Genomic DNA, 26953 nt, shown 5'->3' with positions numbered 1-26953 from the left:
ATATCTATCTATATATATGTATATAGATATAGATATATACACACACACATACATATTTAGTCACTGAAAAACACGATTCTGCCATCTCCTTGTGGTTATGTGCCCTCAGTTTGGTTGTGTAAGAGGTCTGAATCAGGTCCATGGTGTTTTGGATTTTAAAAAATACATTTGTCAATTATTCATGTTACATCTATAAATTTACAGGTGACCCAATTTACTGCTCCTCATATCTCTGTACACATTTCTGCTTGATGTATATGCCCTTTTGATTTCTCCTGAACTGAAGAAGGTGGTTATTTTTGAAACTCTTTGCGATTTGGATGTGCAAATATTGGTATTTACACATGCATCACGTATACACCTAGAAAACTGAAATACGTGTATATGGCAAGGGAGCATGATCTCGGCATATTCTGGGTGGGACTAGAACAGGGCCAAAAATACATGCAAATTCCTCATTTCAGAAGGGGAATGCACACATGCTCTCGGAGATCAAAGTCCGGAGTTAAAGCAGCCTACGTGCATGTCTAGGTTTTGGAAAAGTGCTTGATTTGGGCAGTGTTCAATTCTGGTCGCCGCATCTCAAGAAAGATATAGTAGAATTGGAAAAGGTGCAGCGACTAAAATGATAGCGGGGATGGGACGACTTCCCTATGAAGAAAGACTAAGGAGGCTAGGGCTTTTCATTTTGGAGAACAGACGGCTGAGGGGAGACATGATACAGGCTCATAAAATAATGAGTGGAGTGGAACAGGTGGACGTGAAGCGTCTGTTCACGTTTTCCAAAAATACTAGGACTAGGGGGCATGCGATGAAACTACAGTGTAGTAAATTTAAAACAAACCGGAGAAAATGTTTCTTCACCCAACGCATAATTAAACTCTGGAATTCGTTGCCAGAGAACGTGGTGAAGGCGGTTAGCTTGGCAGAGTTTAAAAAGGGGTTAGACGGTTTCCTAAAGGACAAGTCCATAAACCACTACTAAATGAACTTGGGAAAAATCCACAATTCCAGGAATAACATGTATAGAATGTTTGTACGTTTGGGAAGCTTGCCAGGTGGCCTTGGCCTGGATTGGCCACTGTCGTGGACAGGATGCTGGGCTCGATGGACCCTTGATCTTTTCCCAGTGTGGCATTACTTATGTACTTATGATGGGATTAGGTGAGGCTGCCTCCTTAATCTCCCAGTGGGGTTTTATTTTTGTCCCCTAAAATTGATCCTGTTGAATGATTGCAGTCTCTTTACTCAGTAGGGAGAACGTAGACATGTAGGTTTCTAAACTTGCTAATATACACATCTGTTTTTACCACTTACATGTCTACTTTCAAAAATACCCACATATATGTTTAAGTGCCACCACATCAACATGAATATTACCATATTGATCCTGTGGATATTTTGGACACCGACAACTGCAAAATGAGTGCTGCTGCTGTACCTAGGCAGTACATACCTATCTATGCCTGCATGTATTTTATGTATTTATTTATTACATTTGTACCCCACATTTTCCCACCTATTTGTAGGCTCAATGTGGCTTACATAGTGCCGGAGCGGCGTTTGCCGACTCCGGTGTAAACAAATACAAAGTGATAGTGTGGTAAGATAAAGTTCATGTGGTACAGCCACATTTGGGAATCGTACATCGGGAGAGTTGTGTTATGTCCATTACATATTTTGGTTATGTTGTATTGCAGAGATCAGGCATTTATGTTGGATCGGTAGGGTAAGCTTTTTTAAACAGGTTAGTTTTTAGTTTTTTTCCGGAAGTTTAGGTGATCGTACGTAGTTTTCAAGGCTTTTGGTAATGTGTTCCACAGTTGTGTGCTTATGTAGGAGTAACTGGATGCGTAAGTTGATTTGTATTTGAGTCTTGCAGCTTGGGTAGTGCAGATTTAGGTAAGTTCATGTTGATTTCGGATGTGTTTCTCATTGGTAGGTTTCACCTTAGATAATTTTGTGAACCAGAGTGCAGATTTTGAAAGCAATGCGTTCTTTGATTGGGAGCCAATGTAGTTTCTCGCAGAGGGGTTTTGCGCTTTCAAATTACGTTTTTCTGAAGATGAGCCTAGCTGCTGTGTTTTGAGTGGTCTAAAGTTTCTTTAATGTTTGCTATTTGCATCCCGCATAGATTCCATTGCAGTAGTCTAGGTGGCTTAGTACCATTGATTGTATCAGGTTGCAGAATGTTTCCCTCGGGAAGAATTGTTTCACACGTTTGAGTTTCCACATTGAGTGGAACATTTTCTTTGTTATGGATGTCATTTGGTTCTCTAGTGTTAGGTTGCAGTCCAGTGTGACGCCAAGGATTTTCAGGCTGTCCAAGATAGGGAGGGTGTGATCTGGGGTGTTGATAGTTGTAGGATTGCCCGCGCTGTGTTGGAATGAGAGGATGAGACAGTATGTTTTTTCTTTGTTGCGTTTTAGTTGAAATGCATTTGCCCAAGAGTCCATGATGTTCAAGCTGATCTTGATTTCGTTGGTGATTTCTGTCAGTTTGGATTTGTAAGGAATATATATTGTGATGTCGTCTGCATAGATGAAGGGGTTAAGGCCTTGGTTGGATAAGGACTTGGCTAGTGGGGTCATCATTAGGTTGAAGAGGATCAGTGATAGTGGTGATCCTTGTGGTACTCCGCAGTCTGCTTTCCACAGTGATGATATGTTTGAGTTTGATTTTACTTGATATGTTCTTGTGGTTAGGAAACCCTTGATCCAGCTAAGTATGTTTCCTCCAATGCCGAACTTATCTAATAGTCTTATTAATATATTGTGGTTTACCATGTCGAATGCACTAGACATGTCGAATTGGAGGAGGAAGATATTTTTGCCTATTGCTATTTCCTGCTTGAATTTGGCTAGGAGGGTGATTAGTACTGTTTCTGTGCTGTAGAGGGGGCAAAAGCCTGATTGTGATTCGTGTAGTATTGAGAAATTGTTTATATATTCTTTGAGTTGTTTGGCTACTGTGCTTTCCATCAGTTTGACTGACAACAGGATGAATGCTACTGGATGATAGTTAGTGATTTCATTTGTTTTTTTTCTTGGTGTCTTTTGGTATCGGGGTGAGTAGGATATTGCCATTTTCCTTGGGGAAGAGACCTTGCTGTAGCATGTGGTTTAGGTGGGATGTGAGGTCTACTATAAAGCAGTCAGGGGCGGATTTCATTAGGTAGTTGGGGCAGGTATCTAGTTTACAGTGGATGTTGGAGAACCTGCTGATCACCTGTGCAACTGTGTCGACGTCAAGGAGGGCAAAATTTACCCATGTTCGGTCAGCCAGGTATTCTCCAGTGTTTGGGTCCAATTCATCAAGGTAGTTTTCGATGTCAATGTTGTTCTGAGGTAGCGTGTTGCGTAGATTTACAATTTTTTCATTGAAGTACTTAGCCAATTTATCTGCAGATGTTTGTATTCTAAGTGGTGACCAGGTTGGTGTTTAGGAGTTTGTTCACGAGTTGGTATAGTTTCTTCGTGTCTTTGTAATCTGTCCCTATTTTATTTTTATAGTATGATCTTTTGGTTTGTCTTATAGTGTATTTGTACTTTCTTTGTGATTGTTTCCATGTGTTGACTGTGTATTCATCTTTTGTTTTACTCCATGCTCGTTTGAGTTTTCTGGTTTGTTTTTAGTTTTTTCAGTTCATCGGTGAACCATGGTATCAAGTTATGCTTACGAGAAGATCTTGTTCTTAAGGGTGCTATTTCATCTAGTATGTGTTTGCATCTTTTATCCCATTCCATGAGGTTTAGCTGACCATTCATTGTTGTATATCTGTTGCCAGAATGCTTTTGGGTCTACCTGACCTCTTGTTACATAGGATGTGTATTCTTGTGTTTGGTGTGATCCCTTTTTCCGCCAGTGTAGGGATAGGTTTAGTTTGTAGTGATCAGTCCAGGGTGTTTCTGTCCATTTAATATCTGTTATTATTAAGTTATGGTCTGTTGAAAGTTTGTGTGAGATGAGATCAAGTGTGTGCCCTTTGACGTGGGTTGCCTGCATTTATGGCAATTTGAGATCCCATAATTGGAGAAATTCCTTACATTCTCATGCGTTGATTGAGTTTGGGTCTTCTAAGTGAAGTTTAATGTCTCCTATTACTAGTACATTAGAATTGGTTACACATGTGTTTGAAATGAAGTCCATGAAGTTAGTCTGGCCTTCCTTCCAATTACCTGTAGGTCTGCAAAACAGGACACAGTTCAAATGATCGCGGAGGTTTATGTTATGGATTCTGATGGTGGCCATTTCGAGTTGAGGTGTTATGGACTCGGCAGTGGTTTCGGTGGTAAAGTGTGATCGATAAATCAGTGCTATTCCTCCGCTTCTCTTTTCTGGTCCAGTGTGTGATTTTGTATCCTGGAGGGCAGAGGTCTAGGATTATGGGATCCTTTTGATCATGGATCCAGGTTTCGTTGATGAAGAGTAGGTCGAGGTCTTCTGCCATGATCCAGTCTGTTAGAATTGTTGATTTGTGTACTGCGGATCTGGCGGATGAGGCAATGGGTTTTTTCTTTATTGAGTTTTAGTTGAAATGCATTTGCCTATGAGGCCATGATGTTCAGGCTGAGCTTGATTTCGTTGGTGATTTCTGTCAGTTTGGTATTGTACGGAATGTATATTATAACATCATCTGCATATATGGAAGGGTTAAGGCCTTGGTTGGATAAGGTCTTGGCTAGTGGGGTCATCATTAGGTTGAAGAGTATCGGTGATAGCTGTGATCCTTGCGGTACTCCACAGTCTGCTTTCCATGGTGGTGATATGTTTGAGTTTGATTTTACTTGATATGTTCTTGTGGTTAGGAAGCCCTTGATCCAGCTAAGTATGTTTCCACCAATCCTGAATTTATCTAGTAATCTCAGTAATATAGTATGGTTTACCATGTCGAATGCACTGGACATATTGGAGGAGAAGGATGTTTTTGCCTATTGCTATTTCCTGTTTGAATTTGGCTAGGAGAGTGATTAGTACTGTTTCGGTGCTGTGGAGGGAGCGGAAACCTGACTGTGATTCATGCAATATTGAGTATTTGTTTACGTAATCTGTAAGTTGTTTGGTTACCATGCTTTCTATGAGTTTGACTGCCAGTGGGATCGATGCTACTGGGCGGTAGTTAGTGATTTCATTAGTTTTTTTCTTGGTATCTTTTGGTATCGGGGTGAGAAGGATATTGCCATTTAAATTACCTATTATGCTCTTGGTAATTGGCAGAGTTGCAGAAATATAATCAGGCTTGTCTAGTAAGACATTTGGGGGATTGGTTACTAAAGAAGATTATACCCCACTCAAATGGAGACAGAGTTGTTTGCTCCAAGGCATTAAATGTAAGGTGAGAAATCATGGCTGGAGCAAAAGGGTTAAGTTGGAGGCATGGCTTGGTTTGCTTGCTTGCCCCCCTCAACCAAAAAGGTGTTCTACTGCTCCTAACCCTACTGTAACAAAATCAGTACTTCTGAAGTCCAGGACTTAGACTTGTGTGATTCCCCTCCAACTTGGCTCTTACATTAAACTATACTGCATAGGTAACCACCAACTTGAGACATTTAAAACACTTTCCCCATTTCATTAAACTTAGAAGCATTTTCTTTTGGATTGTGAATTTCTTTGACTTTCTCTTTTTCAGTAAAAAGTCAATTGCTTGTGATTTAATTTTGTAAAACTGAGAAATATTTAAAAAGTAAATTTAATTTTGAAGCTTGACCTCAAGTGGAGGAGTGGCCTAGTGGTTAGGGTGGTGGACTTTGGTCCTGGGAACTGAGGAAGTGAGTTTGATTCCCGGCACAGGCAGCTCCTTGTGACTCTGGGCAAGTCACTTAACCCTCCATTGCTCCATGTAAGCCGCATTGAGCCTGCCATGAGTGGGAAACTGCGGGGTACAAATGTAACAAAAAAAACAAAAAATTATGTAACAGTGCTGAGTCTAGATTCTGCCTATCCAGGATACTGTATCTATTATCCACTGTATCATCATACACTACAATGCTAAGCAGGTGAACTCCATAACCACAGTACTTAAAAGATCACAACTCTAGGTGTAATATTTGGATTTACCTTGCGATTATTTGCAAAATAAACAAGCACTGAAGCCTTACTTGTGGATAACTCTTTAGTCTCCCCTTTACTGTTTCAGCTACCAAACTGATGATACTATGGAGCACTGATGATATCCATATCATAGCATACTGTAGTTTATAAACTGCTTAGGCCTATGAGAAGCCAGAATTAACTAACCTTTAGGAAAAGGAATATGCACACTACTTTTCTTACCAATTCCATGAACAGGAAACTTGTTGGGGTTCATGCTGTGTCGTGATATAGGAGACATTATACAAGCTGATTCTTGAAAATCTCTTCTTTGAGTGCTCTGCATATCGTATGGAGGGAAGTATAGGGTGGGGCTCGGTACTTTGTTTTTCCACCAAACTGCCTTTGTAGCAAAACACAGAAACATAGAACATGATGGCAGAAAAAGATCACATGGCTTATCCAGTCTGTCCATCCCTGTCCTTCAGAGATGCTCTATGACTGTAACATGATCTCATGAAATGCTGTTCTGTGCATTCACTACCCTTTCTATAAAGAAATATTTCCTTATATTATTCCAGAGTCTATCCCCTTTTTCACCTTTATCCTATGACCCCTTATTCCAGAGCTGCTTTCAATTGAAAGAGGCCCACCTCCTGTGCATTTATACCATGGATGGAGTTAAATGTTTGTATCAAATCTCCTCTCTCCTGCCTTTCTTCCAAAGTATACATAGTTAGATCTTTAAGTATGTCCCCATATACTTTATGATGAAGACCACTGACCTTTTTTAGTAATTGACCTCTGGACCAACCATCCTGTTTATATCTGTTGGAAAGTGTGGTCTCTGTAATTGCACACAATACTTCAGATGAGGTCTCACCAGAGACTTATACAGAAGTACTATCCACTCCTTTTTCTTCCTTCCTCTCCCTATGCATCCAACCATCCTTTTGTTTCTGCTGTCACCTTTTATAACTGGTCACCTTAAGATCATCAAATACAATCATCCCGATAGCGCATGAATGCATGAGCAAATGTGTATGCATGTACTATCAGGAAAGAGCGCACACTTTTTCCAAAAGAGTGAGCAATCTTCACAATATTGCTACCATATAAGTACCTTTGAATATCGACCACTTGTTTTCTTAACCCAAGATGATAGTAGTGCTTTATATAAATATATATATTTTTTTTGAATGTTCATCTATTCACAACTGTTCTATTATGTGAAGATCTAACTAATTCATACTCAGTTATGAATGTTAGTGACTTCATTACAACATCTGCATCAGATTTAGCTTTGCTTTTTAAACGTGAGGAGTGTGGTAGCCTTGTTAGTCCACTCTTAAGGTTATCAATAGAAATCAAACAAAATAAAACATGGAAAAGAAAATATGATGATACCTTTTTTATTGGACACTAGTAAAAAAGGCCCGTTTCTGACACAAATGAAACGGGCGCTAGCAAGGTTTTCCTCGGAGTGTGTATGTTTGGGAGAGTGTATGTGAGAGTGACTGTGTGAGAGTCAGAGTGAAAGTGTGAGTGTGTGTGTGTGAGAGAGAGAGTGAGTCTGGGTGTGAGTGTGTTTGTGAGAGAGTGTGTGTGTGAGAATGAGAGTGTGTGCAAGTGTGTATGTGAGACACAGTGTGAGAGTGTATGTGTGTGTGTGTGCGAGAGAGTGTGTGTGAGACACAGATTCTCTGTGAGAGTGAGTGTATGAGACCAAGCGAGTGTGTGAGTGACTGTGTGGCACATAGAGAGTGAATGTGATACAGTGTGAGACAGAGTGTGTGAGAGTGAGAGTCAGAAAGACATTGTATATGAGAGAGAGAGTGTGAGCCTTGCCCTCCCAATCCATGCCCATCTGTCCCCTGCCCCCTCCATTCATCCTTTTCCAGCAATTCCCCTCTCTCCCTGAGCCCTGCCCTCCCAATCCATGCCCATCCATGCTCCTCTGTCACCTGCCCCCTCCATTCATCCCTATCCAGCAATTCCCCTCTCTCCCTGAGCCCTGCCCTGCAATCCATATCCATCCATGCCCATCTGTCCCCTCCATTCATCCCTATCCAGCAATTCCCCTCTCTCCCTGAGCCCTGCCCTCCCAATCCATGCCCATCCATGCTCCTGTCACCTGCCCCCTCCATTCATCCCTATCCAGCAATGCCCATCTGTCCCCTCCATTCATCCCTATCCAGCAATTCCCCTCTCTCCCTGAGCCCTGCCCTCCCAATCCATGCCCATCCATGCTCCTCTGTCCCCTGCCCCCTCCATTCATCCCTTTCCAGCAATTCCCCTCTCTCCCTGAGCCCTGCCCTCCCAATCCATGCCCATCCATGCTCCTCTGTCCCCTGCCCCCTCCATTCATCCCTTTCCAGCAGTTCCCCTCTCTCCCTGAGCCCTGCCATCCCAATCCATGCCCATCCATGCTCCTCTGTCCCCTGCCCCCTCCATTCATCCTTTTCCAGCAATTCCCCTCTCTCCCTTCCATGACCCCCCCTCGCATCCATGCTCCTCTCTCTCCCATGTCCCAGCCTGGCCCGCCCTCTTCTCCCCCCCCTTCGCATCCATGCCCTCCCTTCGCATCCATGCTGTCGTTTCTCCCCTGCCCTCCCGCTCCCATTGTTCAACTTTACTGCCCACCCTCTTCTCTCCCCCCAACATCCCTTTTTTTTTTTTTCTTTTTAAATTTACCTCGGTGGCGGTTCTGGCAGCGCAGCGTCAGGGAAGGAGGTGGCGCTCCCAACGTCTAGCCTTCCCTTCGCTGTGTTCCGCCTTCTTCTGACGTCATCCTTGACGTCAGAAGAAGGCGGAACACAGCGAAAGGAAGGCTAGAGACGTCGGGAGCGCCGCCTCCTTCCCTGACGCTGCGCTTTGTTTGTTTTTTTTCCGCCCTCGACGTCATGACGTTTGCCCTCGACGTCATGACGTTTGACGCGAGGGCGGGGCAGAGACGGCTGGCAGCCTGGCTGGCTTCACACCATGAATCCACGAACCCTACAGGGAGTGTTTGAATGGCTTCAGAACGTTGTCTTCAGAACGTTCACGGTGCGTTTTATTATATTAGATAACTTAATACATTTCTTGATTAGCTTTCGAAGGTTGCCCTTTCCGATCTGACGAAGAAGGGCAACCTTCGATAGCTAATCAAGAAATGTATTAAGTTATGTCCAATAAAAAAGGTATCATCATATTTTCTTTTCCATGTTTTATTTTGTTTGATTTCTATTGATAACCTTTTTAAACATAAAATACTGTCAACTAGAATAACTTTTACCAATGTGAGAACAGCTTTCATTTGATGAGACTGTGGTCATTGGAATTCCAGCAGATAGATTCTTCTATCAATTCGAAAAGATTGAATTATTAGATACTGAGGGGCTCCTTTACTAAGATGTGCCAAAAAGTGGCCTGTGCTGGTGTAGGCGTGTATTTTGGATGCGCACAGGTCCATTTTGCATGCCTGGAAAAAAGACCCTTTTTTGTTGCTGAAAATGAATATGCGGCAAAATTAAAACCAGCACGCATCCATTGACTTAGCGGTACAGTTTCATGCGCTAACTGGGTGTCACATCCGTCGCTCCCTCCGGCTGCTCCTCTGCGGAAAGCAGGAACCGGTGTCCATCGCGGCGAGGGCCGGCCTTCTCGAGGCCGCGGCGGAGAGCTGGGGCTCACCGAGGCGATAGCCGCCCAGTCCGGGGCCGGCGATCGTGGCTGCCGGGCTCTCGATCGCCGGCTATGGGGTCCGTGCTTGCGCCAGTAGGGAGAATGGCGCCGAGACGCGATGGCTGGCGTCTCCTACACTTTCAGGCGCGGGAACCCAAAGCTCCGCCTCTGAGGAGTTAGATTGGGAGGCTGGTGCTGTAGTCCCGCCTGGGAGGTCGGACGGAACCAATCAGAAGGAGTTTGTCAGTAACCAGGTTCTGATTGGCCGGCCATGTCGGCTGGGGCTGGGCGGTTGAATGCTGATGGTATATAAGGAACGGGCCTGAGATAAGACTTTGCTTCAGGTTCTGTTGCCCGAGGCCAGTCTTCGTGTGTTCCAGTTCTCAGTTGGTTTCCTAGCTTTCCTGGTTTTGACCTTTGGACTGTTTCTGGATTTCTCTGCTAGCCGCCTGCCTTGACCTTTTGTCTGTCTCAGACTACGCTGCGAGCTGCCTGCTCTGACCTGTTGCCGGTGTCGGACTCCTCTGTTTTCCACCTGCCCTCTTCACTCCTGGTTCCAGTTCTGGGTCAGTTCGTCAACCCCGCGGTTCCGGAAGTCCTGTTGACCGCCTGCAGCTGGGGGCTCAACCCTTGGTGAACGGCGGTTGCCGCGGGTGAAGACTTGGGGTTGCACGGCTGTCCTCTGAGTTCCTTCGGGGCCTTGCGGGACCTAAGGGCTCACCTTCTCTTCAGACAAGACACTGGGTGATGAGCATCAGACCTCATAAACTGCCAATTACCACCGGGTAAGCACCATGCGGTAGAATATAGAAAATATTTTCTTCCGCATGTTTTGGATGCATGTCAAAAATGGAATTACCTCCTAGGGCATGCAGTAGCTAAGCGGTAGTTCCAATTTGACGTGCGTTAGATGCGCATACAGGCTTATTTTCAAAACAGAAGGGCGGGCATATTCCGACCCAAATTGGGAGACAGCCCCCCTTCTCCCATGGGCGCCCAAATCGGTATAATCGAAAGCCGATTTTGGGCGCCCCCAACTGCAGTCCGTCGCGGAGGTGAACAAAGTTCCTGGGGGTGTGTCGGAAGGGTAGCGAAGGCGGGAAAGGGGCATGCCGGGGCGTGCGTAAGAGATGGCCGCCCTTGGCCGATAATCGAAAAAAGAAGGGCGGCTGTAGTGAAAATTTGGTCCGCTTTTTTTGGACCCTTTTTTTTCATGACCAAGTCCCAAAAAAGTGCCCGAACTGCCCAGATGACCACCGGAGGGAATCGGGGATGACCTCCCCTGACTCCCCCAGTGGTCACCAACCCCCTCCCTCCAAACCCCCCCCAAACTTTAAAAACTTTTTTTTGCCAGTCTCAAATGTCATACCCAGCTCCATCACAGCAGTATGCAGGTCCCTGGAGCAGTTTTTAGTGGGTGCAGTGCACTTCAGGCAGGTGGACCCAGGCCCAACCCCCCCCCCCCCCACACCTGTTACACTTGTGGTGGTAAATGGGAGCCCTCCAACCCTCCCCAAAACCCACTGTACCCACATCTAGGTTCCCCCCTTCACCCATAAGTGCTATGGTAATGGTGTAGAGTTGTGGGGAGTGGATATTGGGGAGGATTTTGGGGGCTCAGCACCCAAGGTAAGGGAGCTATATAAATGCTATTAGTAATAGTAGTAGTAGCTATGCACCTGGGAGGTATTTTAATGTTTTGTTTTTATTTTTAAAAGTGCCCCCTAGGGTGCCCAGTTGGTGTCCTGGCATGTGAGGGGGACCAGTGCACTATGAATCCTTGCCCCTCCCACGACCAAATGCCTTGGATGTGTTCGTTTTTGAGATGGCCGCCTTCGGTTTCCATTATCGCCGAAAACCGAGCCCGGACATCTCAAATCCGCCCCAATCCTAGATATTTGGCCGGCCCCAACCGTATTATCGAAAGAAAAGATGGCCGCCCATCTTTTTCGATAATATGGTTGAGACCGCCCCTTCTCGTAGCCGTTCCCGGAGATGGGCGCCCTTAGAGATGGGCGGCCCCTTTCAATTATGCCCCTCATAGGCACCTATGCGCCTTAGTAAAAGGACCCCTACAAAACTATACGTGAAGTACATTAAATCGTTTTGCAATTTGTTGCCTACCATATTTGATGAAGTTTGCTTCCCACCAATTTTTAGTCATCTTAACAGATTGGTTAAATTTCCATTTAGATAAAGATAACTTTCCCATTTCAGGAGGAGCTATAGTTCTCATTTCAATCCCCCAAAATTTGAAGTCCAGTTTATCTGAGTCCAGTAACTACTGTCCCGTAGCATCTATCTTAATAAATAATGCATGGGTTTGTCACGGAACAACTGGTTAGTTAATTAGAACAGTTTAACCTTTTCTATGATACTCAATCAGGGTTCAGAGTAAACTATAGCACAGAAACAGTAATAGGTACTTTGGTTGCACATGGAAAGACTGTTGGGTAGGGGCCAATATGCTATTATCCTTCAGTTTAACCTTTCGTGCGCCTTTGATTTAGTAGATTGGGATATCATAACTAATATATTTAAACATCAAAGTTACATAGTTAAGAGGGATTGAGTTTTCTCAGATAAATGGAGGGCACCCTGTGGAGGTCCACAGAGCTCACCCCTCTCTCCGGTGTTTTTTTAACCTATTAATGAGATCTCTGGGCAGATTACTAGATCATTTTGAATTTATTCATTTTATATATGTGGATAAATTTACTGTATTTTTTATCATGCTTACCAACATGGGAAGGAATTCTATCTCAAATTAAACTCTGCATGGAACAGATAGAATCGTGGATTCTAATCTATTGTATAAAGCTTAATGCCCAGAAAACCAAATTTGTTTGAATAGGTACTATTAATGATATACGATATCAACAAACTTTTACTATCAAGAATAATTCATTCTCTTTAGATCATTCAAAAAATTTGGGTGTGGAGCTTGAAAATTTATTACCTCTCCAAGCAGAAATCCAGGAGCTGTAAGGAATCCGTCCATACCTGCTGGGAGATAGAGATATACTGAAGATGCAAGGAGCTGGACGTCCAGGGTCACTGCCTTGTTTCAGTGTTCTCTATCTCCACCTGCTGGTAGGCAGATACAACTCATCAGTTCCTGGATTCATCTGCTGGTGATGACAAGGAAGGGTGTGATCAGTATCACGGTTCCGTGGTCTTGCTTGAGTTTCAGAAACAGATTATCACACAACGAGGGCGCCGGAGTCAACCAGCGCTGAAGAAGAGTCTTCGGCTGGCGGGGGTTGGGGACCCCCGCCAGCAAACAAGGTACCAGATGAGGCGGTGGGGCGGGTGGCAGTGGCGGCTGGGGGAGGTCAAATGTAGAGGGGGCCAGGGCGTAATCTGTGGGGGCCCATTCCCCCATGGCCCCACATAGCTACGCCCCTGTCGGAAGATCTTGCGGGCTACGCCCATGTTCAACGACCACTTGTGAGTTTGCATTTCCCTGCTCAGTCTGTCAGCCAGGTTGTTGTTTACACCTGCGAGATAAGTAGCTTGGAGAAACATGTCTTGACGGCGTACCGAAAGCCACATCTGAACAGCTTCCTGACAAAGAGGGCGAGATCTGGTGCCCCCCTGCTTGTTGGTGTAATACATTGCAACCTAATTGTCTGTTTGAATCAAGATAATTTGGTTGGACAACAGATCTCTGAAAGCCTTCAGAGTGTTCCAGATCGCTCGTAATTCCAGGAGGTTGATCTGAAGACCTGTTTCCTGGAAGGACCAGGTTCCTTGAGTGTGAAGCCCATCTACATGAGTTCCCCACCCTAGGAGGGATGCATCAGTCATCAGCACTTTTTGTGGCTAAGTTGGAATGGTCGTCCCATGGTAAAATTGGATCGAATTGTCCACCACTGAAGAGAACGTCGAAAATCGGTGGAGAGTTGGATCACATCTTTTAGATCCCCCGCAGCTTGATACCACTGGGAAGTTAGGGTCCATTGAGCTGATCTCATGTGTAAACGTGTCATGGGAACTACATGAACTATGGAGGCCATATGGCCCAAAGGTCTCAACATCTGCTGAGACACTCGAACTGTGGACACCAGGGTCAGTAGGTTGCCTGCCCTTGCCTCGGTAAGATAAGCCCGAGCTGTCTTTGTGTCCAGCAGTGCTACAATGAATTCCAATTTTTGGCAGGAGTGAGATGGGACTTGGAGTAATTTATTATGAACCCCAGTAGTTCTAGCACCTGAATAGTCACTCAAATGGACTCCAGAGCACCTACCTCCCAGAGCACATCCAATCGTCAAGATAAGGAAACACATGAACTCCCAGTCTGCGTAGTGACGCTGTGACTACAGCTAGACACTTTGGCCTTTAGAAGGGCAGATAATTCCTCTGCAAGTACCTGCTTGTGATGGGAGCTGTAAGAATGAGCAATTTGGAGGTTTGGATTCCAGATTGAGGGTGTATCCTAACCGAACTATTTGAAGAACCCACCGGTCAGAGGTAATGAGAGAACGAGCGAGCTGGGGCTGAGCCTGGGAAGGCTGTCAAGAAGCCGGAGTGTACCTACGCCTAGCATAGGAAAAGGGAGCATTCCACTTCCCCCCAAAAATACCTCCTAGTTGAGGAGGTAGTAGCAGAAGACGCCCGGCGGGAGAGAGAATCCATAACATCATTATGCTTCTTGATCTGGTCAACAAGATCCTCTACTTTTTCACCAAAAAGGTTGCCCCTCTGGCAAGGTACATCTGCCATCCGCTGCTGGACCGAATGATCCAGGTCAGAGACATGCAGCCATGAGAATCTGTGCATCACTATACCTTATTATTATTATTTATTGCATTTGTATCCCACATTTTCCCACCTATTTGCAGGCTCAATATGGCTTAGAGTTTTGTTATGACATTGTACTTCCAGGATATCAGATACAATGTGGCTTACAGACTTTTGTTATGACATTGTCATTCCAGGATATCAGATACAATTAGTAATGCACAGAGATTAAGTATGGGAAGAGAAAAAGGATAGTGTTGGGCGGATAGGTATAGAAGGTGACCTTTTGTTTTGGCGTGGTAGTTTAGTAAGGCTATAGGTTCTCTTTGTAGGCCTTGTTGAAGAGGTATGTCTTCAGAGATTTGCGAAAGTTAGTTATTTCGTCAATAGTTTTCAGGGCTGTAGGTAATGCATTCCACAACTGTGTGCTTATGTAAGAGATGGTAGTGGCATGCATCAGTTTGTATTTTAGTCCTTTACAGCTTGGGAAGTGCAGATTGAGAAATTTGCGGGATGATCTTATAGCGTTTCTGGGAGGTAGGTCCACAAGGTTTAGCATGTAGATTGGGGCGTCTGCGTGAATGATTTTGTGTACAATCGTGCAGATCTTGAACGCAATGCGTTCCTTAAGTGGGAGCCAGTGAAGTTTCTCTCTTAGGGGTTTTGCACTTTCATATTTAGTTTTTCCAAATATGAGTCTTGCGGTAGTATTCTGGGCTGTTTGGAGTTTTTTGATAGTCTGTTCTTTGCAGCCAGCGTACAGTGCTTTGCAGTAATCCAGATGACTTATTACCATTGACTGTACCAGGGTGCGGAAGATGTATCTCGGGAAGAAAGGTTTTACTCTTTTGAGTTTCCACATGGAGTGGAACATCTTTTCATTGTGTTCTTCACGTGGGCATCGAGCGTGAGGTTTCGATCAATGGTAACTCCAAGAATGTTCAAGTTTTGTGAGACGGGAAGAGAGCAGTATGGTGTGGATATGGTGGAGAAGCTGTTTGTGTTATGTTGTGAGGTGAGTACAAGACATTGTGTTTTTTCTGCGTTAAGTTTTAGCTGAAATGCATCCGCTCAGGAGTGCATGATTTGGAGGCTTTGGTTGATCTCGTTGGTGATTTCGTTTAAGTCATGTTTGAACGGGATGTAAATCGTGACATCGTCTGCATATATGTAGGGGTTGAGGTTTTGTTTGGCTAAAGGTATCATCAGTAGGTTAAATAGGGTAGGTGAGAGGGGGGATCCTTGGGGAACTCCACATTCCGGTATCCATGGGGGTGATATGTCCGCGTTGGTTGTCACTTGGTATGATATTGTGGTCAGGAATCCTTTGAACCATTTGAGAACTGTGCCTCCGACTCCGAAGTATTCTAGTATATGTAATAGTATTCCATGATTAACCATGTCAAAGGCACTGGACATGTCGAATTGTAAGAGGAGTATGTTATTGCCAGTTGCAATTGCTTGTTTGAATGAGTTCATTGCGGACACTAGGACAGTTTCGGTGCTGTGATTTGACCGAAATCCTGATTGAGACTCATGCAGAATTGAGTGTTTATTTAGGTATTCATTGAGTTGTTTCGTCACTATGCCCTCCATGAGTTTGGTTATGAGCGGGATAGATGCTACTGGTCGGTAATTGGTTAGGTCCATTGTGCTTTTCTTAGCATCTTTCGGCAGCGGAGTAAGTAAGATGTTTCCTTTATCCGTGGGAAAGAGACCATTTTGAAGCCTGTGGTTTACGTGATTCGTGAGGTCTGTTTTGAATTGTTTGGGTGCAGATCTTATTAGGCTGGTAGGGCAGATGTCTAATTTGCATTGCGATTGGCGTATTTTCCGAGCCATTGTGAGATTTCCTCTGACGAGAGCGTATCAAAGTTGGTCCATGATCGATCTGCTGGGCATTCCCCGGGATTTGGGTCTAGACATTCAAGGATGTTTGTGAATTCAATTATGTTGGTAGGTATCATGAGTCGGAGCTTTATAATTTTTTCATTGAAGTAGTTCGCAAGATTGGTTGCGGATGGGGTGTCTGTATTATTTGAGGTAACCGGTGTAGTATTTAGGAGTTTGTTTACGAGTGAGAAGAGTTTGTGTGTGTCCTTGTAGTTTGGTGCTATTTTGGTTTTATAATACGTCCTTTTAGTTTGTCTGATAGCATATTTGTATTTTATTTGTAGTTGTTTCCATTCTTTAAGTGTGTGTTCGTCTTTTTTCTTGCTCCATGCTCTTTCTAGTCTTCTGACCTGTGTTTTTAGTTCTTTCAGTTCTTCATTAAACCATGGTATTGAGTTTTTTCTATGTGAGGTTCTGGTTTGAAGTGGTGCTATGTTGTCTAGTACTGTTCTGCATCTGTTGTCCCATTCTTGGAGAAATTGGGATGAGTCTGTAGGTGTTGTCCATTCATTGGTGTAGAATTGTTGCCTTGAGCAGCAATCCTGGATGCCACATCAAAAAAGAGTCATAAGCGCCCCTGGCCATGAATTTACGACATGCCTTAGACTGCCTGACCACCTGGCGAAAAGGCTCAGCCTGCTCCGGAGGGAGGGCATCAACCAAGCTAGACAGCTGCCTAACCGAGTTCCGTAAGTGGACGCTCGTGAAGATCTGGTAAGACTGGATTCGGGCGGCGAGCATAGCAGCCTGATACATCTTCCTCCCAAAAGAATCCAAGGTCCTAGCTTCTCTGCCTGGGGGCACCAAGGCATTGTCTCTAGTACTCTTGGCTCTTTTGAGGGCAGAGTCCACTACCATGGAATTGTGGGGTAACTGAGACCTCATCAATCCAGGCTCACCGTGATCCAATATTGGGAATCAGCTTTTTTCGGGATCATGGGGCCAGACAGAGGGAACGACCAGTTCCGCATAAGGACTTCCTTCAGTACCTTATGTAGAGGAGCCGTCACAGCCTTTTTAGGTGGAGGATAGTCCAGGACCTCAAGCATCTCAGCCCTGGGCTCATCCTCAACCTTCATAGGAAATGGAATGGCCGTAGCCATTTCCTGAACAAAAGAGGTAAAGGATAGACTCTCTGGAGGAGATAGTCTCCTTTCATGTGGAGGGGAAGGTTCAGAAGGAATCCTATATGACTCATCAGAAGAAAAGTATCTGGGATCTCACTCTGACTCCCACGAACGCTCCTCTTCAGTATCGGATAATACCTCTCTCAGAGAACTCCAAGATTGAGCCTGCCTCAATGACGAGGATCGATGTCCTCGATGGTGATGCCGAGAGGCCGATGCCTGCATGGACTGCGGCAAAGCTTCCTCCACAGATGTCGAAGGGGAGTCAACCTGGTGGCAGCCAAGGATGGGAACCTCATCGCAGGTGAAGGGCCAGATGCCACTGCAGCAGACAGTACGGAAGGCGCAAGCACCTCCGACACTGAAGCAGACCGACTCAGCAGTCCTTCCAGAAGCTCTGGCGCCAGGGCCCGGATTCGCTCGTCGAAAGCCGCCATCGGAGAGAGCTGCGAGGCGCTGGAACAGCCGGTGGCAGAATCTGCTGAGGTTCGGGAGCAGGTACCGGGCTGCCAGGAGACTGACGCATCAGAAACCTCCTGTATAGAGGGGGAGCGATCCTCTTGGTGCTGACGCTTCTCGGGTGCTGAGTTCTTTGATGCCCCAGAGCTCCCGGCACCGTGTGTCGGAGATCTGTGATGGTGCTTCGCCTTCGCTCAATGCCCGTCACCGAGGCTCCTCAGTGCCGATGAGGACGACGTGGAATCCTCACGTCTCCTCGGCGTTGGGTCCGACGATGGTTGATCCTGGGGACCCTGCAAAGCAGGAGGCCTCAAGACAGGTGGAGACCCACTCTATGCCTCACTGCTCCCAGCGCGACTTGGTCTCTCAGCAGCCATTACCTCTGCTCCTGATGTCGATGCCTCCCTCGATGTTGATGCTGACTTCGAAGGACTGGACCAAGCCCCCTAAAGTTTCTCACTAGGCTTCTCGAGACACATGGGTCCGTTTCTTCATATGAAGACACAGACTACAAGCAGCTGGGCTGTGCTCAAGCCCAAGGCACTGGATACACCAGGAATTGGTATCAGTACCTGAGATGGTCCTGTTGCACCAAGTACAACGTTTGAAGTCACGGGGTGTCTTCGATGACATGTAAGGAAAAACAGCCTCGGTGAAATCAAAAGACGCGATTGTGCCAAAAAAGAAAGCACAAAAAGGAAAGAAACTCGACTGTGCGGCATGAAGGCTGGCTGCGTCGAAAACAAAGTAAATTTAAAAAGAGGACAAAAGAAACTAGAAGAAAAACTAAGGGAAAATTTTTTTTTTTAACAGGCAAAATAAAAACGCGAAAAAATATCGCAAAAATTCACTCACACTCTTTCCCGGGCCTCTACGAAGAGCACAGGAGGAACCTGCCACACCTCGTCGTGGAGAAGAAAAAACAGACGCGCTCGCATGGTGGGCAGGAAGTCAGTCCACGCATGTGTGCCAGAAGACTGTGGTAAAACCTTTTTTATTTTTGCTTTTGCAAAATGCTGGTTCCCGGGCCGACGCAGACGTCAACCCATATGTGAGAACAAGCAGCCTGCTTATCCTCGGAGACAATTTCTTTATGCTTTATCACCTAGCTACATTCTTCATGTTCACAGAAAGATCTGCCCCAGAGGCTTAGGCAAAGCATCCTTATACAGCCATTGCGGGTGGTGTGAGGTTGGTGGTTTAAATCTAATCAGATAAATCGTTATGCTATGGGTTGGTTGCCTCTTAGAAGGAATGCTGAATGTCCTGTGGGATTTACTAGTATGGCATTTCAGCATTGGGCATTAAATGGAGTAACTCAGGTCAGAAATATACTCCCAGATTCTATATAGCACGCCAAGTAGATTCTATAACAGCACGCGTAACTTAATTGGCTTAACACTAACTGGTAATAATTACAGTACACAACTTAAGTATATTCTGTAACACACTGTGCCTAACTTCTAACATGCACAGATATAAATGGGCGTGGTTATGGGTGGGGACATGGGCAATTCATAGGCATTCCAAAGTTTACGCACGTAGTTATAGAATATGGCCCTCTGCACCTAAATCTATGAACCTGGATTTACCCCATGTTTTCGCTAGTGTAAATAAATGTGTGTAGATTTTGGCGCTATGATTGCTGCCTAAGCATATTCTATATACCATGCCTAAATCTAGGCATAGCTTATAGAATACGCTTAGGCGGAAATGTTTTCTGCACTAATTTTTAGGCGCCATATGTATAAAATCCCCCCCCCCCAATAGTGGATACAATGGGGAAAATATGTCCACTTGATCAAATGCTGGCTAATCCCAGACCAGACACTTAAATCAGTTTGCATACTTGCAAGTGAAGGACTATGTTCAAACTTTGGGAGTACTACTACTACTACTACTATTTAGCATTTCTATAGCGCTACAAGGCGTACGCAGCGCTGCACAAACATAGAAGAAAGACAGTCCCTGCTCAAAGAACTTACAATCTAATAGACAAAAAATAAAGTAAGCAAATCAAATCAATTAATGTGTACAGGAAGGAGGAGAGGAGGGTAGGTGGAGGCGAGTGGTTACAAGTGGTTACGAGTTAAAAGCAATGTTAAAGAGGTGGGCTTTCAGTCTAGATTTAAAGGTGGCCAAAGATGGGGCAAGACGTAGGGGCTCAGGAAGTTTATTCCAGGCGTAGGGTGCAGCGAGACAGAAGGCGCGAAGTCTGGAGTTGGCAGTAGTGGAGAAGGGAACAGATAAGAAGGATTTATCCATGGAGCGGAGTGCACGGGATTGCAGTGGAACAGGTTGAGGAAGTCTATTTGTTGGCTACAGATAATAAGACTACTATTTCGTTTTATCATAAAAATGATACATGCCTTTCTGGATACTTTGGTCTAGAAATGGAGCTGGGATTCAGGGCTTGAAATTACAACTGCTGTGTTAAGAGGGTTGGCCCTGAAGCCCCCAATTAAAGTGGTAACTGCTAATCTTAGAGAACAACTTTACAAATTTGTGTTTTGAGCTTATATAGCTCCTAATAAAGATGTAAAAATGGGTATCACTTCTACTGACTCTTGTATTAAGTGTGATGCGGGGAATGATACTTTTGGGCCATTTATTTTGGGCTTGTGAAAGTATTCAACATTTCTGAGAATGGGTGCATTGTTATGCTATTAAAGTTCTTTATAAGTAACTCCCATTTAATCCTCAGTCTCTGTTAATTTCAAGACTATACAGGCATTTGATATACCACTTCTGCATCAGAGAAACTTTTTTTCGTTTCTGCTAGCTACAATGACTGAATTTGGTTTATGTTATGATGGTCCTTGAATGACAAAGAGTAGGTTGGACCAACCCTGGACGTTGGGTTAAATACAAAAGAATTTGAGAACCCACTTGGAGTTAGAAGCGCCACAGGGCACACAGCTAGATTCTTAATTATTAACCCAGTAGTTCTCTTGTATTGCTATTCTTGTCAGATTCTCATGTAAGAACCACCGGCGGAGTTGGTTTTGTTGTTGAGCACTGGGGGGTAAAAGGGGGAGGGAGGGTTGGATTTGGGGGTAAGGGTTGTTTGGGTTATAATGCTTAATAACATACTTTTCCTCCTTTGTAGTGCTTGTTATCATGGTAATGTGTATGCTTTAATGTTGTCATTTTGATTCTGCTTCTTGCCATATTGCTTTAATTTAATAAAAGTTACTTGCAAAAAAAGTTGAAGTTTTAATCATGGAGATTATATTTCATATAGGTAATACAATTATAAAACACTCTTCAGTTTGAAGGAATAGAAAGCTTTACAAAATGACCCCCTTATCACTATATAAAACCTGTTTCACACACAAAGACTTTTATAAAATTGCATGGCAGCATACATGTGTGAAAAGTAAACACATGGAAACTACGCACTTACTTTTATGCAATCTGCATGTAGGCCTTCCTGGGAGCATAGTTTGGGTGGAAGGAAGTGGAGTTGCAATGCACATATTTGTTTTATAAAATATGTAGATACACTCATAAACCCTGAACAAGGGGCATCCAAAGAGAGTTTATCAGAAATTGGAGAAGAGAGGAAATATATCAAAGGCCCATCGTTTTGGGTGCCAAGGCCTGATCAAAAATAATTTCCAAATGCATCAGAATAAGTGGCCTATACATGTTACATCTTATGAACTCCAGAGGGAAGTTCTCTTTTGCACAATTCAAGTTTTACGGCAAGGGTTAGCAGTAAATTTGAGACTGAGCTCACACTCCACATAGCCTGGCTTAGGAGTAAGGTTCATTCCTGTTATGGTATGCATAAAACTACCCCAAGCTAATTCTACAAAATCGTCCCCGAGCATATGTGGCCACATATATGCATAAATGACTCCTTATAGAATACTGATTGCATAAAAGCAAGCACTTTGGAATCAAGGAGCATACTTTATCAGTGGGAATACTTGGGCAGAGTTTGGTGGAGCATGATGGGTATGCACAAGCATACGCATAGATTAGGAACTACTACAATTTATGTATATACATGAAAAATATAGGTGCATTTTCTAGGGTTTGTGCAAATGTTCATGCTTGGCATGTGCGTGTGAATTAGGCGACCCACGCAATTCTTTATAAAATAGCACCTTCCCATGGGGCCCTGCTATAAAATACCCTCTAAGGACTAGATTCAGTAAAGGACACCCAAATTTGGGCACCAAAATAAATGCACACCGAGTGCTATTCTCTAAACAGTGCTCCAAGTTCGGCATCGTTTACAGAATAACGTATAGAGCTGGGATCTGCTCTCAACTTAGGGCACAAGAATTTATACAAACTGAAACCTGGTGTAAATTCTCATACATAAATTAGGCAAGGATCCCCTGAATTTTACAACACTGTGCGCATCTTTAGTGAATGCCACTGATCCACTCATGCCCTTCCCATGGTCACGACCCATTTCTAGCTATGTGCTAAAACATTTTCACGCGCATCTTTATGGAATAGTGTGTAGCAAAATGCGCACACAAATCCAAATTGTTGCCAATTAACACCATTATCATCCAATTACTGGCTCTAATTGGCTCATTACTCAATTAAACTGTGTGCACAAATAGGGCACATGACTAATTTTGCATGCGCAACTTTGGGCACCATATATAGAATCTGGGGGAGAGGGTACACACAAGAATTTACACATTTGGAATAGGCGTAAGCTTGTGCATTGGCAAGTGTGCACTATTGGGGGTGGATTTGGAAGCCTATTTTATAAAGGCTAGTTGTTGCCTATGTTTTTATAAAATATACTTAAAATAGGCACTTTTCTGGACTTCTCACAGAAATTCTGCTGTAAAATTATCCCTATACTTAGAACTGGTTACACAACTTGTTTTGTGCTACATTTTCAAAGAAAAAATTCCAGCTTGATTTGAAAAATGACTTACCTGTTTATTCATGGTATCTGCTGTTTCAACATGGCAAATGGGTTCATTAAAAAATTTGGAATTGTTTTCAATGAATTTTGCATAATATGGATGAGGCACATTGTGTCGATTTGGTGATCTTGGATGCACTGGAGGTTCTTTCTTTTCCCATGGATGTAACGGACCATACCATTGCATTCCTAGGTTCACATCCGATACTTTCGCATGAAATATACGAAATGTATTTGGGCTGAAAATAATAAGAAAAATGTTAACATAAGGCAGTAAAGGATTGGTTTGATTCTGTCTTCTAAAGGAATGTCCAACGACTAGCATAAGGCATTTTAGACAACTGAAGATTAATTTGATACATTCATTTTTTTATTCTTTATTTATAAGTTTCAAATAAACATTCACTTTAAGTAAATGCAGGAAAATCAGGAATTAAAAATATAAAAGGAAAAGAAAATTCTTGTCCTTCACATAGTCAAGGATCACATGGAAACTAAACATTGTTACTTAGTCCACACTATGGATCAAGATACAAAGTAATGAATTATAAGAAAAATTTAAGAGCAATATACTCTCCATAAATTAAACTTTGAGAGGACAGAGTCCAGTACCCTACCAGTGGTTTCAGCTCCCTACAGGGGTTTCCAGGATTGCTTCGCCCCCGCTTTCTTTAGCAAGTATAAACTTTTTCAATTTTTCTGGTTCAGATACATTCATTTTTAACTATTACAAAATCAAAACCAAAGCAATATTTTTTAACCACAGAGTTTTTTTGCCCATCTGTACCAAAGAAAGGCCAGGATCCAACAAATGAAGGAACAACACCAGGAACATATTGATGGTGGATGTGGATGTATTGATGGCAGGTAATGTATCTACTATGAGTGCACTAAATCGCTGGTTTTGGTCTGGCTGAGAAATGGGAGAGGCAACAAAGGAGAAGGAGGAGGAAGAAAAGGTAGCCCTGTAGAAGATATATATGCAGAATACCCATTTCCTGGACTTGTGAGAGAATCAATACATATGCAGGTTTTAAGTTTGATAAGGAGACCATTCTCCACTTATGCCAAGAGTTACAGGATGAGCTGCAGCCTTACACAGGGAGAGGACACATCATGCCAGTATCCCTAAATGTTACCACAGTTCTTACCTTTAGTTTCATGACCAATCAGGCAGCAACAATGAGCATAAGACAATCTATCTTACTCTGCTTTTTTTTTTGTTTCCAAGTGTTTTCTCAGTGACAAGATGTAGAGAGGAAGAAAGGGGGGCAGAACTGTATATCCCAGCTGTAGGATGCTTTCAGAGATCTCAGGAGAGCAAAATATGAAAAATTCAAGATAAAAGGTGTCACCTAGGAACTACTACTACTGTAGTAGAAGGAAAATTATGCCATAGTAGAACAGCTATACTATATGAAAAAGTAGGGTAGAAAATACGCAGTCCCAGAGATTGGTGCCACTAGACAGTCCCAGCGATATCTATCACTATGCCGAAGAAGGGCCTCTTCTATCCTGTGGTACTGGAGGAATATGCTCCTGAGCAAAAGCACTAGATAGTGACCCTGAGTAGCAGTAAGGCTACTACAAGTGAGCAGACAAAAAGAATCAGACACTAATCATCAGAAACAGGTGTTGTCCTCATGGAACCGAACAGGATAGTGACATGAAGCAAAATAAGGGTGGTGTAGCTACGCAGAATGATGCTGCCATCCCTGATCAACCCATGGGGTTGTGCTACTGTGCAGTATATGTGGTCAACCACCCAGCGCAGCACGTGCGATTGCGGCTAAAGAGCTGCCTAGATGATGCCACCACAGAGCACCAGTAGTTATCACATAGTATGATTGAGCACTGAGCCAAAGCAGCACCCACACCTGCTGCTGCTGTCTAACATTAGTATCTGCTGTCCCAATGTAATTCGTGGGACTGCTGCCACCTTAAAGTACATGGTGCTGCCACCACTACAGCGCACATGAATCCGTCACCAGACCACAGCACATCAGAGTGCTGCCAGTGCACAGCACTGGAAACCAGTACCACGATGATATGGTTCACATGAGACTGCTGCCAAAGCACAGCACATGAGAGTGTGGTCACCACAGTGCCAGAGAATGAGTATATGCTGATGCTGAGCAACTCATGCGAATGCTTCCAAAACATAGCACGAGACATGAGAATGCTGCCACTGTGCAGCATATGAGATGTGAGATTGCTGCCTTCGCGCAGCACATGAGACTCGAGATTGATGCCTTGCTCAGCACATGAGATATGAGAATTCTGCCTTTATGCCACACATGAGACATTGGAATGCCCTTCAATGCCCAGTACTTAAGAGATGGAAAGGCTGATATTGCACAGCACATGAAATGTGCTATCACTGTACATCACCTGTTGTGGATGGCAAACAGGCAGTGAGAAAAAGATTCACAGAAGTGTAGCGCCAACTAAAAAACATGATATTATAGGTGCACACCATTCTCAGGGGAAGGTAAAAATGACCCTCCAACACTGCTGCTAAGAGCCACCGCTGAACAGTGGCCTGCTAACCCAAATTAGAGGGAGGTTTTTTTGTTAAAGAAATGGGAAACCTGAGTAATGAAAACCAACAACCTTTGGATTTCTTAGCCTACTATACTTGCTGATTGAAGAGTGTTACACAGTGAAGCTGAATATAGTTTATTTTTCTTTTTCATCTTTTTTTGCCTCATTTCATTCCTTATGGTTATACCCAGGGAAGGAGTGTAGCTGGGGGGGAGGCACCTGGTTCCACAAAGTGTCATCTAGCTCAGTTAGAACTTCAGAGTATAAAAGAGCAAATCCATTCAGCAGTAACCCCCTGCTCAACTTACACCGATAAGAAAATCAGGTCAGGAGCTCCCATACAAGCACCAAGAAGGAGCTGAATGATCCGACCACCATACAATTGGAGACGGAGAAAAATACTGAACATTCTAGGCTGCATGATACCCTTAAGGGGCAAATCACATCAAACTATTTTTTTCTCTCTGTTTCCACCTGCTGGTACACGGACATAACTCATGCATTCTGAACTGGTCTGGTATAGATGACAAAGAATTTGTTTTCCATGTTTATGTGTTGTAACATTTCATAGTAATAAGTATATTTTTAATGACCTCTAGCAACTCCTGAATTCTGTTGAAAACAGAATATCATGATAGTTTGTTTTGTTAGTTTAGCTGATATGGTAGTGCCTTGCGCATTTACATTATTGGATGGCCCCTACTTGCTTCCTCTTTACCTTTCATTTTTTTCTAAAATATAGTATTGGCAGTTTTGAAATCAGGTTTCTTTTGGCTTCCCCTCTCTTTGAGGTGTTTTTGACAGACATTTTTCTGCTAGAGATTTTATTTTGTAAAATTAAAAACATTTTTATTCTGATTTGTGTATTATAGAACCAATGGTGTGCTGGAGCCGGCTCGCACCGGCTCGCAAGAGCCGCTTGTTAAATTTTGCAAGATCTTGTGAGCCAGCTGTTCTCCAGGACGAGCTCGCTCCAATGAACAAGGTAAGCATGGCAGGAGGGCGCCACCACAGGCCATGCTTACCTCCCCTCCCGCTCCCATCCATGTCCAGCGAGTCTCCGTCGCCCCCATCCTCCCCTCCATCTTTTTTATTACCTCCGTTGAAGCGCCACGTTATTTAAAGCCCTGCTGCCCGTCTCTAGCCTTCCCTGTTTGCTTCGTGATGAGTTTGTTCCCTTAGTCCCGCCTTCTGATGTCATTCTGACGTCATTTCCTTTTTCCACGAAGGCGGGATTGAGGGAACGAAGTCATCACGAAGCAAACAGGGAAGGCTAGAGACGGGCAGCAGGGCTTTAAATAACGCGGCGCTTCAACGAGGTAATAAAAAAGGATGGATGGGAGCGGGAGGGGAGGATGGGGGCGACGGAGAATCGCTGGACATGGATGTGAGCGGGAGGGATGGGGGCAACGAATCGTTGGACATGGATGGGAGCGGGAGGGGAGGGCAGGGAAGGGAGGAGAATCGCTGGGTATGGATGGGTAGAGGGGGCAGGGGAGAGAAGAGAATTGCTGGGCATGGATGGGTAGAGGGGGCAGGGGAGAGAAGAGAATTGCTGGGCATGGATGGGTAGAGGGGGGCAGGGGA

At 44.1% G+C, this 26953-nt stretch overlaps 1 protein-coding gene across 1 annotated transcript in view; it reads right to left on the bottom strand.

Moving 5' to 3' along the window:
• The window catches only part of C3H2orf73 (chromosome 3 C2orf73 homolog), a 151625-nt gene that overhangs the window by 94394 nt on the left and 30278 nt on the right, over positions 1-26953 (bottom strand). The window contains exons 2-4 of the mRNA XM_030194586.1: positions 24762-24889; positions 22833-23061; positions 6275-6434 (exon numbers count right to left, since the gene is read on the bottom strand). Of these exons, the coding sequence (XP_030050446.1) occupies positions 6275-6434; positions 22833-23061; positions 24762-24889 (517 nt within the window). The remainder of the gene's footprint in view (positions 1-6274; positions 6435-22832; positions 23062-24761; positions 24890-26953) is intronic.

Source organism: Microcaecilia unicolor, chromosome 3, assembly GCF_901765095.1.
Source record: "Microcaecilia unicolor chromosome 3, aMicUni1.1, whole genome shotgun sequence".
Taxonomy (NCBI): Eukaryota; Metazoa; Chordata; class Amphibia; order Gymnophiona; family Siphonopidae; genus Microcaecilia; species Microcaecilia unicolor.
The sequence above is the reverse complement of the archived record's forward strand: the minus strand, read 5'-3'. Positions and strand labels throughout refer to the sequence as shown.